Source organism: Sparus aurata, chromosome 24 (genome assembly GCF_900880675.1).
Source record: "Sparus aurata chromosome 24, fSpaAur1.1, whole genome shotgun sequence".
NCBI lineage: Eukaryota > Metazoa > Chordata > Actinopteri > Spariformes > Sparidae > Sparus > Sparus aurata.
The window spans coordinates 6,204,899-6,221,931 of record NC_044210.1 but is presented as its reverse complement, the minus strand read 5'-3'; the positions used below and the strand labels follow the sequence as shown (position 1 = coordinate 6,221,931).

The window sequence follows — 17,033 nt, the reverse complement described above, 5'->3', positions numbered from 1 at the left end:
ATAGTGCAGTATTTTAACTTCTGTTGTACCAATTTGTCCCTAACCTGTTTAGTGTGATGAACTGATTTCCCACCTTTTCGAGAAAGCCTTTCAACAACCTCCTGAGAACCTAGATGAAGTGGACTGTTGCCAAAACAAATAGGGATTAGTTGCTAACCAGAAAAATGAATCTGTTTTGCCAATCAATTTTTTATCTGTCATGTATAAAGCAAAAGCTTTCAAAAGGCAGTCTGGTTTTGGCTTCCAAGACAGAGTATTTGCTGCTTTTCTCAGTTTTATATTATGGAAGATAAAATATCTGAAGGTTTTAGACTACTGGCAAATTTCTGAATATGTTGATACTTTTATTTATTTCAATTTGAGATTAAATAAAATAAATATAAATGGATAAATCTAACTAAGAAGGTAACAAATGTAAGCTATAAGGAAATTAAATAAACCAAACTCTTTGGTAAATGGGAGAAAGCAAGTTTGAGTTATGTACTTGGTTTATTATCTGAAAGGAGACAATCATCTGTGGGAGCCTGTAGCTGGTGCACCAATTGCCTTCTCGCTCTGGCACACACTCATTTTCATTCAAGCATACATACTCTAAGCACCTGACACACGTATACCTAACTTCACATTGATGGAAAGAAACTCATCAAGATACAAAAGCAGCCATATCATGTCAGGTTACTGCTTTGTATTCAGGTATACTGAGGCTTTTTTAAGCGGAGAAATTTGTTTCCTTGCCTTTCAGATAAATTTCTCCACTCAGTTTTTCACTATTGAACTTTTGCGCTTTGACTCCGATGGATTGACATCATCAGCTTTTGGTAACTGGTGGATCTTTTGCTATCAGACTTCTCTCTATCTGCGCTGGAAGCATCTCGGTCTGACATGATTTCATCCTCATTTGTCACTGCTCAAGTGATTTAGAGCATCCTTTTTCCTTTTATTTTTTTTCTCCTGCTCCTTAAGCACCCGCAAGTGTTGTTGCTGCTGCTCCTTGCACAACCCTTACAGTTCTACACAATACAATACAATAACATAAATCAACATGGTTAAATCAATTCCCACCATCAACACCCCCCCCCCCCCCCCCCCCCCCCCAGTGACCGCCGCACGTACAGCACCTCGCTGATTGGTGGCCGAGGTTGCTTCTTTTGTAAATAAAACATTTATAGAGGCTCAATTAGCGAAGCCTGTTGAGTTTGCGGCAGCTGTGCTCGCCAGCTGTTTTCTAAAGGAAGAGTGATGCAGCGAGGTGAAGCAAGGGAGAAGAGGATGTCATGAACAGGCAGGGAAAAATGAAAAGAGGGGGAGATGAGGCAGGCAGAGTTTGTTTTTGATTCTGCCTGGACCCACTCTGCTTTTCAAACACAGGAGAAGTGGTTTGTCAGTGTGTAAAAACGCATCTGTATCCAGTGTAGTTAAAGCCTCTTTAAGCTCTCTAGCTTTTATCTGATTCATTAATATTGTGAATATTCCAACGTAAAATACAGACAGTGTAACTGTATGCAATTAAGCTTGAAGAAAATTAATGAATGCTTGATTAGAATAAGGATGGCAGTGGATGTTTTAAAAACATCACATATACCAAATCATCTCATATTATTCTGAGCTTCTGGGATGGGAAAGAGATATAAAAGGTGTGTGCACTGAAGAATCAATCTCAGGAATATGGCTGGGAATTAAATTGAGCGTAATTACGCATAAACAGTTACAATTTACTAGGCCGTCGTTACGATCAACTATGCCTGTAAAGCCACTTGCCATCATTGTAAACCTTATTGTAAAGTTGTCATTCGAGGCATTGATTCGATCCCCTCAACCCAACCTGCTCAGAGTTTTGCAGGTTACCACAGCCATTTGCCCCATTTAAAATTTTGTCAGGCTCATGAAACAATCCTCAGAAAGGTGGCTAACCAACTAATCTTACTTCATAATACAGTCCACAACTCACCTGCAAGATATTTTTTCCCCATTTCTTGGCAAGCCCCATTCTTAAAATCTACCCACACGCGGTGCTTACAGCACATCTGTCTTCTTACACAACTCGGTGTTAAAATCTCAATCAAGAAGGCATGGGTTTTGTGATGCCTGCGTTTTCCCTGGTGTGTGTGAAGTTGGTAAGTTGGTTTAAGTGTCAATTTGATATTTGGTGTTTCTCATGAATCCTATACAGCCAAGGACCGAAAATAAAGCACAAGTATCCAAACCTTCCCTCTGCCTGCAGAGCATGAATAATGCAGTTATTATTCAATCTTTGAAAGTCTTTTGGACTGACAGTTGGCGGGCTTTAATAGATGTCTTAACAGGAAGACCCCTAATGCACAGCTTGCTCATGTGCATTTTCATAGTAGAAGAATGTGTTTTTGTGTAGGTGTGTGTGGAGTAAGGGAAGCTGAAGTGTGTGTGTAGAGTATAATGTTACCTGATATCTGGTCATGGCAGATGGTATGATACATGAATCCTCTTGACATTTAAAAGGATATTGGTAATGAAACAGTTCAACATATGCACGTTACAGTACACATGCATGCTCTTTTCTTCGAATCCATGTTGGCACTAATGTTGTAATGGCCTGTTTGTTTTGTGTGTTGTTGTGAACCTCAAGAGGAGACATAGTAAAGATCAGCACTATATGGAGGGGAAGGGAGTCTTGACCGATGACGATGCAAAGATTGCATCATGAGCAGACGGCGCTGAAAGTGGTCTTGTCCTAGTTGCCACATGTCCTTTCATAATTACAAACCTCCACTGCTGCAGTATCATTTAAAAAAAAAGAAAATCTGAAGTAGTCAGTCAAACTATTGATCTTGTCTCCCAGAAAGGAAGACAAGATCACGGCAATGGTAGAGAAGATTGAAGTCAGGCAACATGTATAATTAAATGCACTCCAAACTGCAAATGAAAATGAAAATCACTTACTTCACTGGGCTTTCTTCCTGGAAGCTCTAGCTTAATTCTGCTTTTCTCTGCCCTTTTCTTTCAGTGGAAGGCTGCACGGATTGGTCAGTGGACTACCTGAAATACAAGGTGCTTCTGGGGGAACCTGTAAGGATTAAGTGTGCTTTATTCTATGGATATATACGGGCCAACTACACCCATGCGCAGAGCGCAGGACTTAGCCTTATGTGGTACAAAAGTGCAGGACACGGGGACTTCGAAGAACCCATCAGTTTTGACGGCACAAGGATGAGCAAGGAGGAGGATGCCATATGGTTTCGACCAGCAGAGTTGGACGATGTGGGTTACTATTCCTGCGTATTAAGGTAAGTTCCTCCTCTTCACCGAGAGATTCTGTTCTCTTCATTGCTTTTAAATTGTAAATTGTTGCTTTTGTGGTTTTTGCTTTCAACTGGAGCAAGCATTCATGAGAGACCCTTCCACCATTTTGGACTTGTTTTTGCCAGCAGCATGTCAGTAACATAGTGGGGGTAAATAACATTTTCTGGAACCCTGCTGGCAAGAGTAAAGCTATGTTAAAGCCCTCCCCTGTTGATTTCTAATGAAGTCTCTCATCTCTGGCCAAAAAGCACTGGTCCTTGGTCCACAGAGCATCGTCTAACAGTATGAGGCCCCTTTGCTTTCACTTTCTATGCTAAATTATTTCTTTATTCTCCTCTGGGGGACAGTAAGCCATTAGGTGCAGTTGGTAAATCCATAACTCTCCGGCCCTCACAAGTCCTTCTTTCTGAAAGTGTGCAGGAGCAAAGAGTGAGATGAAAGAGAATGGACAGTAATTCAGCACAGGAAGATTGAGGAAAGGGAAGAGGCAGCAAAGATAAAAAGGGAAAAAGCAGGGGACTCGTACTATCTTCCTTTTCCACTCGCCTGATGGTGGAGGTAGACAATTGTTTGATTTATGACTTCTATAATGTGGTGAAATTTCTGGCTTCCTACCTCATATTGGCAGAAGTTTTCATTAACGTAGAGGTTGTCTGTGGCCAGAGAAGAGGCAAAGCCGCTGTCTTAAAGCCCATAAAAAGTCATTTTTTCACAGGGCAGGGGGAACTTTGAAACACTTCTCCCTGAAGGAAAGGAATGCAATCGTTCTTCAAATTTAGAATAATCCACAGAACCATTCACATTTCATCCTAAACACAAACGACTTAGAACATTTGTTACACTGGCAAAAAAAGGGTGAATTATGTACTCTTGAGCAGTTGCATTCAGCATAGGTTTCCCTGTGTTTCACAAGCTTTTAGCCATTACTATTCATCACCATTAGCACTCTTCCCCTTTGCTGTGACGGCCGCCGTGAATAGAAACGGGCAGCACCAGTCCAACAATTCTCATGGCTCTATTCAACGACGTTGGCAGCACTTTCTGGAGGTAGACAATCAGTCAGCTCAGAGTTATTGTGTAATCACGCAGAAAGTAGAGCCATGAGATTTGATTTGGACGAGTAGTGCTGCTTTGTCGCCAGTCTTCACCATTCAGAACCAAATTATGGGGCAACACTTATTTTGCCCATCATGGAGAGAAATAACAATAGTTTCTGAATGCAGAGTACTTTTCCGTCGCCCAGGATTTCTCCCTGTAGGCAATTCTTTGGACTATTGTTGCTTATATTTGCTTTCTGTAGGTCATAACTGTGTTTTTACATTGTAGCGATGACAAGAATGTTCTTTTTAATGCTTTACCCTCAGCTCTAAATATGTGCCAGTCAGATTAAGCATGTTTACAAATCTGACCTTTTATTTACAATGCCAGTCAGATTGACAGTCATTGAAACTGCTATCAGCTCTGATAGCAGTGTCTGATTTTCAGTGTAAAGCCCCTTTAGATGGTGGTGTTTAGATCCACACATAATTTTAGAATACAGATACACACACAGGCCACAAGCCGATGATTTTTAACAAACCACAATGTTTACTGTCAGTAACTATCATTAGTTAGGAAAGGGTGAAATCAAACTCAAGCCCAAGATAAAGTCTTCATTAACTTGTTTTGTCCAGCAGTCCTTTATAACAAAATATATTATTTAATTTTCTTTTTACTTTCACTTTGTTTTGCATGATAAATGAAGATTCTCTGAACTGTCCATTTATTTTGTTTTGGGATGCACAATTAATTGAAATGAAATTTAGCCAAGTGCAATTACCACATTTAGCAAGAAGTATTTTTTCTGTTAAAGGTAAAATGGGGTGCAATAGAGATGCCCTGGCCTACACATCTTATTTTTCAGATGTAAGAAATGTTTGTTTGTTACAGACCCCAAGAAATGCCACATGATCCTGATTGGATTTGTTTTTTCAGTGAAAATGACAATTGTGATGTAGAATCTAATCATGATTCAAATCAGAATCATCATATCTTAACAATTGCAGGATAACTTTTTTTAACCATCATGCAGCCATAATTTTGTCAAAACAATTGTGTAAAGCTGCATATATAAGGGTTTTATTTTTTGTTTCCAATTTCAGACGGACCCCACATCAAACTACATGTTGCACATGACTGACATAATGGCTTGTAACGCTGATATGGCTAAATAATCGTATTTACACATCTAGCAGAGAAAAAGCAGACAGTAGAATTCATTTGGAATCTGTGTTAAACGAACACTTGATGTCAACTTAGAATATTTTTATAGTATATTTCAATTTCTGTGGATAAGAAATTATAAATGTACTAATAATTGTGAGTTTTCATATCACAGAATATCTTTTTATTTGGAAAAATATCTTTAATTTGCCAGATGCTCCACTGTGTTCACTAGCTGGTTGTCAAGGTGTTGTACAGTGTGATTATCAGAGCTTGTTCTCGGAAAACAGCCACCTGTAAATAGATGGATACGAGGTATATTAAAGCAGTGAGACTGAACAATTACGGTAACGTTGTGGTGAGACATAAACAGTGACCACCAAGACACCATTGACCAGATTTAGATTGACAATTCTCCCCTGAATAAATAGAATCAAAACTGAACATATTACATTGGAGCTCCTTCAAGTTAAATCCACCAGCTGTATTCATTGAGCACCTCAGAAAAAGAAAAGAAAAAACATTCATTTGTCACAAGGTGTTTACTGTCAGTTTTGCAACAGTTGACTCAAAGGCATACGCTAAATAATGACCAGCGTTGCACATGCTTTATTATATAGTAATAACTTATTAACCTTGTAGGTAAAGGGCGTTTTCTCTTGACTGGCTCATTAGTCAGCTCTATACAGTGGCATACGGTGGCTTTTAACAGGGGGAAGGGCCTGCTTAAAAGGCTTGGGAGGATTAGGTTATTGGATGCTTTGTGTGTGTGTGTGCGTGTGTGGGTGTGTGTCTGTGTCTGTGTGCATGTGCGTGTGCGCGCATGTGTCACATGTTTAGTTTAATGCAGTGTTCTGAAGTGCATAGCAATGCAGCAGAGTTGACCACATGGGACCATCAAATTAGAATGATTTATAGTCCTCTATTAGCATATACTGTGAGTGGAGCCAACAGAACTCACATATAGTAATGCATACACATACAGTAATATGGCCAGTGACTGACGGACCAATGGTTTCAAGGAATCAGACTTTTGATTGCTTTCTCATGCCACATATGAAATAAAATTGGCGCTATTTATGGTAAAAAAATGTATTCCATACATGTCTCGTGATGTCAGTTCAATGGCAGAGGTTAAATAGAGCCAAACTGAAGCTCTTTTGCAGTAATGATACTTAACTACCGCTTTGAAAGTCTAAGCTATTAACCTCAAAATGGCTCCAGTATGACGTTTGCAACAACATATGCCATTGTCGCTTTCTCATTATTCACCCAAGCGTTGACAGCGTGTTAGGAACGGATTCATCCAATTTTACAAACGCGTAGCACCGACGTGACTCATTTCAATTTCCAGTCACCACCGCCAAATCAGAGGATTGCTCTTCTCTTTTGTCTCAGCAGCATGGGTCCTATAGATGATCAGCTCTTGCATATGTTAACATATCACATTTGGATTAGGCTCTTGGCAGTGTGTTTACTTGAGGAGCCTCAGCCCTTTTGAAATATGAAGGGACCCGGGGAATTAGAGCGCTCAGTGGTGGAACGAATGAATCACGGCACAACAATAAATCATCTCTCACTGGATACATTTCATACTTGAGCATGTCATAACAATTCAATCCCAGTTACTATGGGCTCCCATGACGTTATTGTCTCAAGGCGAGTATAGAGACTAGTGTATCCAAGAATGCCATTCATGAGTGTTGAAGTTCTTGTCCTCAGACAACACCTAGAAATGATTTTTCTGTTTTTTGAAAGTGTCTGTCATCATTTACCATTTATCGTGTCCTATTCAGCACTCAGTGAAGTGTATAAGAATTACAGCAAGGCAATACTTTAATGTTCTTGTGTATCAAATTCCAGTTGAATATTGTAACTATATGAACATTTGTGTTGGAGTTATCTAGGGGAATCCTAAAAAACAGGGATGCATCTCCAAAACAATTCACTGACTGTTTCCTGTCTTAATAAGGTGGCTTATTTAAGCATTTTCCAAACATACCCATGTCCAAGTAAAATGTGTTGTTGATTGTTCTTCTCTGTCATGAAACAGCAGGGGAAGTGTTTAACTGGGAGATTATTGAGCAGGACTAAATGAAAAATGCATGCAGGTGGAATAGGCTGTCAACCAATACTCACTTATGAATAGAAAAAATACACTGTTGTGAGATGACAAATCCTTCCTTTGTCCTTTTAAGCATTGTATATGAATTCTCTAATGTCCTTGTAGGGAATTAAAACCCAGTGTGGTTTGCTTGGTGACTTGATTTGATAAATCACTATTATTATTATTTGTTTTTTGTCATCAGAACTGCATGTGCATTACAACATCATCATTCAATTTATTAAATCATGCAGTATAGTAAAGGGATTTTGGATTAAAAAAACATCACAAATGATAAACTGTGATAAGAGTACATGAGGAAGCATTTGTTTTCCTTTGCTTTTGTCATATCATATCGTAACATATTTTCTGTTGTAGCCAATCTTCTGTGAGTTTATGATATGTCTCAATGCTATAGGAACTGTCAGAACAGTCCACAGGCTCTCCAGGGGAGAGATTTGTCTGCCAGTTGTCTGTGACAGGTGTTATTGCACTGGGCAAAGTTTAACAGCGTAGGCGGAATAATCATAATACACCCACATCAGGATGGCCGCAGCCAGCAAACACACAATGTTGCAGCACCTGTGCCAGTTTGCTGCCATGAAACTTGGAGGCCGGTGTGTTATTGTTGAGCAAAATTCTGTCACCCCAAATACATGATACAGTAGATTTGCCTTATTATGATGTACATCCACTCAGCCCAAACATTAAAGCCACTGGCGGGTGAAAAGAATAACATTGATCATATTGTTACAATGCAATGTTTGCTGGGAAACTTTGGGTCCTGGCATTCATGTGGATGCCACTTGACACACGGTATTCATCCAAACCCAGACTCATCCAAACCCCCAACAACAGTAACAGCACCCCAAATGTCAGTTTCTCTGGCTATTCCTGAGCATTTTTTGTTGGAAGGGCACATTGTCCTGCTGGGGGCGCACTGCCATCTGAAAGTATTGTTGCCATGAGAGGTTGCACTTGGTCTGCACCAGTGTTTGGGTGGATTTGTGTGTCAAGTGGCTTCCCATCAGAACACTGCATTGTACAAAGTTGATCACTGTTGGTAGCCTCACTTGCCAGTGGTTTTAATGTTTGGGCTGATCAGCGTGTATTCAATTGGATAATTATTCATAGTCATATAATTTCAATCATGTCACCCAGACCTTATGATGTTCAAAATTAAAGTTACTGTTTTGTTATAGCCAAGTCATTATTACTGTGAGGCTTACAAGTACGAAGACATGACAAATGTCTGGTGAGCAGGACATCAACAGACAAATTTACCTGTGTGTGCTGACCCCGTGAAAGAAAGCTCTGTGGAGTATCAAAGAAATATGCTTTGTGAGCAGCTTGAGCACAATGTGGCATAATTCAGACGACAGAGGCACATCTGCACAGTGCAAAAAAAGCACAAACATCTTAATAAGTTTAGCAGTCAGCAAAATGTTCAAGTCTGAAAAAGCAGCTGGGAGAAATGTTGCAGATAAACACAATTATTTCCAATTCAAATCATGTAGTTTCAAGTCCTTTCTTAATCAAGAGGCATGTTATTAATAGTGTTGGAGTCGTCTTCGCTTCTTTGTTCTTGTATCAAGATTTGTGTGAATGCTGTGAAGTAGAGCTATCTCACAACGCTACAGTTTGCCATTTGTTCAAAATATTAGATTAACTATGACATTAAATTGCTTGTAGGATGGATTCTATTTATTACTGTACACCATTTATTTCTTTCATTCTGTAGGATGCATGGTCACACATTATACACAAGTACTTCCTTTTTGGCCTTGTTCCATATTTTACATCTGTCTCTCCTCCTGTGGCCTTCCTACCTGTCGTAACACAGGGCAGCGCGCCCATACTCCTCACATCTTTGCCTATTTGCTCAGCTGCAGTTAAGGGTGTCAGAGGGCATCGCCATACACTAGCACACACACACACACACACACGCACAGACACAAACGCGACATGTCAGTTCTGTGCTCCCCCTGAGACTAGCTGCTACTGACAGGAACTCCAGTCTCTACGTAAAAGCAGGCCAACTCCAGCACGCTCACACATGCACACACTCACAACAATATGAGCATGTGCGCCTGTCACTTATACTCTCTTGTGTTGTCTCTCATGCGTACGCACACAGATCTACATGCATTATAAACACATGAAGAGGGACCTATAACAATACAGTATAGAAGTGGAATGGTGCAGATGAGCAGCGTCGTGTGTCAAATCAGGGTGTCTCAGATGTCTTACCCGGAGGAGCTCTGTTGTATGCAGAGCGAAAACATCTGCAGTGGCAGAAAACACACACTCATGCGCGCGCACACACACACACACACACACACATGCAGGCCATCTGGGTACTTGGAGGATACCACTAAGTCCCCAGAACTGCTGCAAGTGTCTCTGTAAGCCTATTAGCATTACAAAGTTGCTAATTCCTGCTATTTTATACCTCACTGACAGCAGAGACAGCCAAGTAAAAGCTGGTCTGGTTAATATCATGACAGGAAAAAGAAAAAAACATGCAGTAAATGTTTGGAGACGGCTCACCATTGATCTCAAAGTATGTGATTTAGGCAGTAAAGTGTGTGTATTCACTTTTTATATTTGTCTCTCATCCACTTGGATCAGGAAAGTCCAAATCAAATGTGTAAAAAAAAGTATTTTAAAAGTAGGACAAAATGGCGGGCAAACGCTAAAATGGGGCAGTGTGCTGTAAATGACAGGATATTATTTTATAATCCAGTTCATCCATGTTTCTTTGCAGAGCCACAGCTCACCTAACATTCACCAAGTTCGGCCTCCGCCAGCTCTCTGCCTGATCGCTTCATCCACCCTCTCATCTTAATGTAGCATGCCGTCTTCTTTGCTTTCCCTTTTCTGCTAAAATGCAGCATGAATTGGCAAGACAAACTGATTCGTGCATGTCTGTTTTTACTCTGATACAATCACACGCATGATTTTCAGGGATTGTTTATCAACGTCACTTTAATCAACTTTCTGACTGTTGTCACAAAAACAATTTGTGTTAGATAATTGAAATTTGTGAGGTCTCTAGTCTTTGTAAGTTTCAGTCATCTTGAGGTGCTTGAAATCTAGTTATTATTGCTCCACTAATTGTGGAATCTTAAATTGTTCACTCATTTACTTGAACAATATATTGATGTTTGTGGTTGAAACAATTCAGTGTCCTTTAGTTTCCGTAAACATTTAGCCACAGTGAACATAGTTGTCTGTTATGCAAGTGTAAACCCACCACAACATTTACTTTTGGAATTTTGAAGGCTTAAGCTTGGCACTACGGCTGTTTGGTTTTTGTTGAGGCAGAAGTGACTACGGTTGGGTAAGTGGGTGGAGCCGGTAGACACTCCCTAAGCATGCCCTGATTTATCTTCTATTTTATTCTAAATGGTACCATTATTTACTAAATTAACTTCATGCTTTATTGAAGAAGACCTGAAACTAGCAATTGAGACTATAAACTCATTAGGAGGCTGTTTACTGAGGTACTTAAACATGTGAGAAATAGGGTCATTTTCTCATAAGCTTACATACCATTGAACTTCTTGTTTACAAGTTGCCCCCTGCTGGCCATTAGAAAGAATGCAATGTTAAGGCCCTGCATTGGCTCCACTTTTAAGGCCCAGAAGCTCCACTATTTGCGGTGTCTATGGTGATATGATAGGAACAGGCCAAACTAGGTGATTACAATATGATTATTCAGTGGTGGTTAGATGGCATAATTTTTCCTTTTGCCTTTTAGATCAACACATAGAGAGACATTGCCCTGCATGGTCAACCTCTAGCAGAAACAAGCAAAGCCCCTCAGCATGTACAAGACACACACACAGCAGTCATTGATATACAAATGCCGAAAACACATCCACAACACATCGATCGCAGTGGAAAGTGCAGGGATTACAGTGTCAGATTAAGGACAGATGTAGCAGTGCAGGGAGGATTCCATTTCTTGGCAGGTAGCTAACGTTTCACCTTTGACCCGTTCACTGGTGCTAGCATGCTGCCACTGTCCTAAGCTTATTAATGGGTTTCCTGCATGTCCTGCAATAACTGGCCTGTCACCAGCAAAGAACAATGGAAGCGAAAGATAACAGAGTATGTATGCATCTGTGTGTGTGTGTGTGTGTGTGTGTGTGTCCATTTGTTTATTTCAGCGCACCTCACCTGGCACCTGCGTGCACACACACATACCGAGAGCTCACACAGGGAAAAAAACACGTATTAAAAAAGGGCTTCCCAAACCGAAGCCATGTTGACTTTGTTAGTATTCGTGGGCAGGAGTGGCTGGTGATCTCTCAGGGAAGTGACAGTCAGAATGGGCCGTCTGGAACACTCTGTCATTCAGCCTGAGTCAGGGCCTGTCCAATTGATCCAGCCCAGCTGTCAAAGCCAATGAGAGACGCTAGACTAAGGAGCAGCAGGGACGGTTTGTGCTGCCAGGGGTTATGGATGATGTATAATATAAGGATGGTGTTTGTGTTATAAGCTACCTGGCAGGAGACAATCAGTTAGCTGTGGCTCCATGGAGTAGCTTCGGCGAGGAGAACTATAAGAGTGGAGCCCTGATGGATGTTTATTAATAGCCTTTATTTAGGGTACATCTTGATGAGGTTTTTTGTCAGTCACAATAAAGTAAAAATTACCTTTTAATACAATTTTCTTACCAGCCTTGAGTACCCTACATCTATCTTTCAATTTACCTTGTGTCTTGAATTCTAGACTTTATTCTCTTTGAATGATCTGGAATTTTTCTCTAACTTTTCTGCACTTTTATTAAGGAATGGGATATTATTGAAGCAGAGGAAATGGCATTAAAAGCAAACAGTTGAAGTCAACTCAGGTTATGCTACTTTTGATAGATTTTAAAAAAGATAGAATTAACGTAGCATTGAGGATGAGTGAGCACACCTCTATCTGTATCTGTATCTGAAAACTAAATTATCAAAATGATAGGGGCTTCAACTGGAAGTGGTTAAAATACATTACTTGTTCCGGGAACTTGTCTAAGCTGAGTACTTGCTCAACCCTAGTTAGCATAATAGGTGGTCAAAAGCCAAAGTTTTGGACAGAACTGAAATTTCGATTTTGTATGAAGAGTCATGACAATACATTGCTGCTGGCCATGTAAGGCAAAATTTATTTTCATCAAGTGGATGTTAAGTTATTTTAATGGACAGCTGGTAACCTCATGGTGGCATTAGAGCACAAAATTGCATTTAAATTTGTTGAGTAATTCTGTCCGGCTCAAAGTGGTGAATCAACTAACCAACTGACATTTCCATTGGCAGAGCATGACTGCTAGCGTGGCTTACAACCAACAAAGGTACACTGACGTGTTTTATATATCTGACAACAGCAGTTTGGAGAAGATATGTACTGTTGACATGAGCTCTAATGGCCATAATGGCTAAACAAAAGCTACGTCAACTTCATCCACAGTTCATCCGAGACAGTGCAGCACAGAAACACCACAGCAATGAATGATGAGAAAAAAAAGAGAATCCTTCATGTTACTTTTTAAGGGGTTAACAGAGAGTATAGGTGCCAAATCTTTGGCAGCCGTTATTCACAGTGCCCAGGTGGGGTTTTAGATAATTGTGTGATATGGATTTGCCAAGCTGCTTCAACCACCAGCCAGGTGTTATTGATGATGCTCCCCCTATATTCAGTATTCTTTACACCTGTATAGAGAGACTGCTTTGTCGACACACTGTTTGGACAGCCTTTTAGTTGGCTCTATGTGGTTTAGCAGAGGCTGTTTTCCAGCAGCCATTGTCTGATGATGTATGGGCTGTTGTTTGGGCTCAGTCCACCTCTCACACTATGCTTTATGCAGCCCGTGATGTGGTGCCGTGAACTTGGCCAGATATTCACTCTTGGACGTCTGATGTTACAATGGCGGTGTCAAAAAAGGGCCTGCACGTGGAACCACTTTGGGCCAGGTACTGGGTAGTAATAGATAGATAGATAAATAGATAGATAGATAAGCTTTATTTTCAGACTCAAGGTCCATACAAAAAATAAAAGCAAGACACACAGTACAAAAGGATTAAGAAACACACAATAAAATAAAAACATAATAATTTAATGACTCATTTTTAAAAGACACTTATACCAGTGCCCCCAAAGCTGAGACGTGCAGCGCCTGTCACTATACATAATGTTCACCATTGCCACAACATTTTGATTCTCAGAATCCGGCAGATGAACCTGTGCATTACATTTCTCAGAACTGCTTGCAGTGTGTTCACTCCAGCGCTCACAAACAGCTATAGACTGTCATTTAGTCCCAAATGAATATAAATGTATTCAAGATGCTATTTATTTGTGTAGAATTATTAAATGAATAGTTTTTCTTTCTCCCTGTTGACAATGCACACTCTTTCATTACAGAAATGTAACAGCAAAGGCTCAGAAGCTTTAAAACATTGCAAAAAAATGTTTTTTCATGTCAGCGTCATCAATGCATGCAATTCTATGCTGGTAACAGGTGGAATGGATAAAAGCTATGATAAGAAGAACTTTATAATGTCTCCAGATAGTTCTCTTACATTGATTTAATGGGCTGGATCTATATTTATTTGAATAACACAGTAATTTTTCCTGCACATATTTCATATTGAGATTTGCCCTGAAGCATGCAGCCACAATCATTTCATACTCCAATCCTTGATGGAGCCCCATAATGTGTGCTTTTAGGGCCAGAAACCATGATTACAGTATAAAGTAACTCTACATTTTCTATTTGTGTGTCACTTTTCCATAAGGTTCTGAGAAACCCACATTATTTTCTTGCATAATGACAGATACAGTGTATCAGCGGCCTCTTGCGGCACCATTATTTTTCACCTATGGGCACCTGTGAAGCCTCAGCTATACCTGAAGTGCTGATTTCTACTTCACTTGGAAATTTCAGCTTTTGAATTTTAACCTTTATCTGCAGATTTTTTAGAATTTCGCAAAGGAGCAATTCATTGCCATAACACCAACTGGCATTTAAGATATTATGGAAGAACCAGACACATTTATTGGCTTGTCCTGTCAATGTGAGGAAGACTGATTCAAAGTAAAAGATCAGCATTAGTATTTCCTCTTCTTAAATTCACAGGCACGTCATCGAGCCTTAGCTGCCAAAACTTTGCACTTAGTATTTAACATATTAGTCCCTTTTTGTGGTTATAATCTTTCACAGTCTGGAAGCCAAATGATATTTTTTAATCCAAATCACAAATATGTTTTCATACAAAATAAATAAAGATTTTTTCCCCTCAGGTCTTTTTTAAACTCAGCTTGAGTACTTCAAGAAATATGCTTATCTAACAAATATATCATTATTTAAAAAGGGATGTTCAATATTTTCATGGATCAAATCAAAACAATACTCAAAACAGTATTTTTTCAATTGCGCAGCAAAACTGGCCAACATCGCTGATTTCTAACCAGCCCTGCATTTGCTCATTTTGATGTACATTGGGTACTCTTTGAAGAAATTGGAATGAAAGTTTAATCCAGCATGTGCCTGCATTACGGTCTCAGCCAATTTCATTGCATGCCCTTCACGCTCCCTCTGATTGGACATTTGTCCCATGCTCGATTCCATTTGATTAAGCCAGGCTAAAATGGCTCCTGGCTACAGGGAGCAAAGGAGATGAAGGTTGGCTGAGGAGATTTTATTCTGGGAGACCTCTTGACTCAAATCAGTCGCTGCAATCTGCATGACTGAGCAGGACAATTGAGCAGAGAGTTGTATTTGGCCAATTTTTCAAGTTATTTTCAGCTCTCATGTTAATCTTAGACAAATGTGCAATATCCAGAGGTTTTTGTATTCAATATAAATCAGTTTTTGAAATAACACTGTGAACTTCAAAATAACATCCAGGTTAAATATTTTCTCATCCCCAGCTGAGGGATTTTATCCAGTCACATCCTCAGCGTCGCCTCCCCATATATCCAGCCTCTTGGCTCTCCTGGTCCACACTGAGCGGAGGAAGTCATCAAACAAGATGCCAAACCATTGCTATCTGATAGCAGGGACACTGACCTTCTCTTCCTCATATCTGATGGTGGTTTTTATCTGCCAGACAAATGTCAGAAATACCATTCCCCAAGCACAATCACTTTGGCACCACTGCCAACTTTTCCTCCCACCCTCCCCGCCTCCCATCCCTGCCTCCCTTCTCTTCCCCTTGGAGCTCCAAGCGAGACATCTGCAATACCGCAGCTATCAGTCAAACCATGATAGAGGAGAGAACTCACAGCTTGCCTGAATCCTAAGGGTGAGAGGAGAAGAAGAAGAAAGTGGCTTGGATGTGCGGTAGAAACAATATTAGAATTGTATAAGACTGACCTGATAGTGTTGTTTTAAAGTGTTTGACAATGCAATATCATTGCTGCAAAGCAAATTAAAATTATGTATTAGTTCATAGCTCCACAAGGAATAAATTCTGCACTGAAATCAGTCATTAACAACTTAAATCTTTAAGGAATAACTTAGAAGTTGCAGAGTTGGAGAATGTCGGAACTTTTGCACCTCACTATGACGATGGGACCTCTTCAGCACGGGCACACAGTAGAAGTGGCTAAGCCAGCTGTTGATAGGCTTGCCCAACACTGAAAAATGATACAGGAGTTTCTGGAACGCTGATTGACCTGATTATTCACTTTATTTCTAGTTGCAGTGAACATCTCTGGCTTGCATCTCTCTCTCTCATTCGTGGAACAACTGTGGACTGGTTTAGTTGTTTTTGGGTTTTTTTCACCCATAAGGCCCATACCCTCAGTGCAACAGCCCATTCCAGCAGCAGTACTGCCAGCATGAGCCGGTTTGTATTTGATATGCATGGCAGTATGGCTGCTCGTACATTACGCCCAAATGGCCTGGGGACCAATGAATAAGGTCATGACGGAGTTAGAAGAGAATACAATAGAGACAAATTGTTTATGCTTGTTATGAAATCAGGTTGGTAGCATAACGATGAGTTGAGGGTGTCGTGGAATGGAAAATGAGTTCCCTGAAGGCATCGACTTGGATGTGACTGACTAATGCGCTTGCACACAAGAAGCACTGCTGTCAGTTTGAGACACACAACTCAGGGGGAGGCTTGGAGGAATTTCTCAGACTTGTTGGAAAATAAGTTCTTAGTTTAATGTAGGTTTTGCGGATAAGATGATTGCTTTTGCAGCTGTATATGCACTCAATTGTGTACATTGAGAAAAGTAGTTTGAATGGTTGGGTTTGGGGACTCAAAGGGTTTTTCAATGGTCTTACCAGAATTAATTCCAGTTAAAAAACATAATATATAACAATTCTACTGACTTGTGTACCTTTTAACGTGTAAAGTCTAGCACTAGCACAAATTTGTGCCTACTATGTATTACTATAGAATTTAAGTCACTGAGATAGGCATGTGTTTTTCTGATGCCTATCAAC

The 17,033-nt window shown here is 40.1% G+C and overlaps 1 protein-coding gene across 4 annotated transcripts in view; it reads left to right on the top strand.

Moving 5' to 3' along the window:
* LOC115577155 (interleukin-1 receptor accessory protein-like 1) overlaps positions 1–17,033 on the top strand; it is a 290,011-nt gene that overhangs the window by 132,270 nt on the left and 140,708 nt on the right. For all 4 annotated transcript variants that reach the window (XM_030410010.1, XM_030410011.1, XM_030410013.1 and 1 more), the window contains one exon: positions 2,981–3,260. In XM_030410010.1, the coding sequence (XP_030265870.1) occupies positions 2,981–3,260 (280 nt within the window). The remainder of the gene's footprint in view (positions 1–2,980; positions 3,261–17,033) is intronic.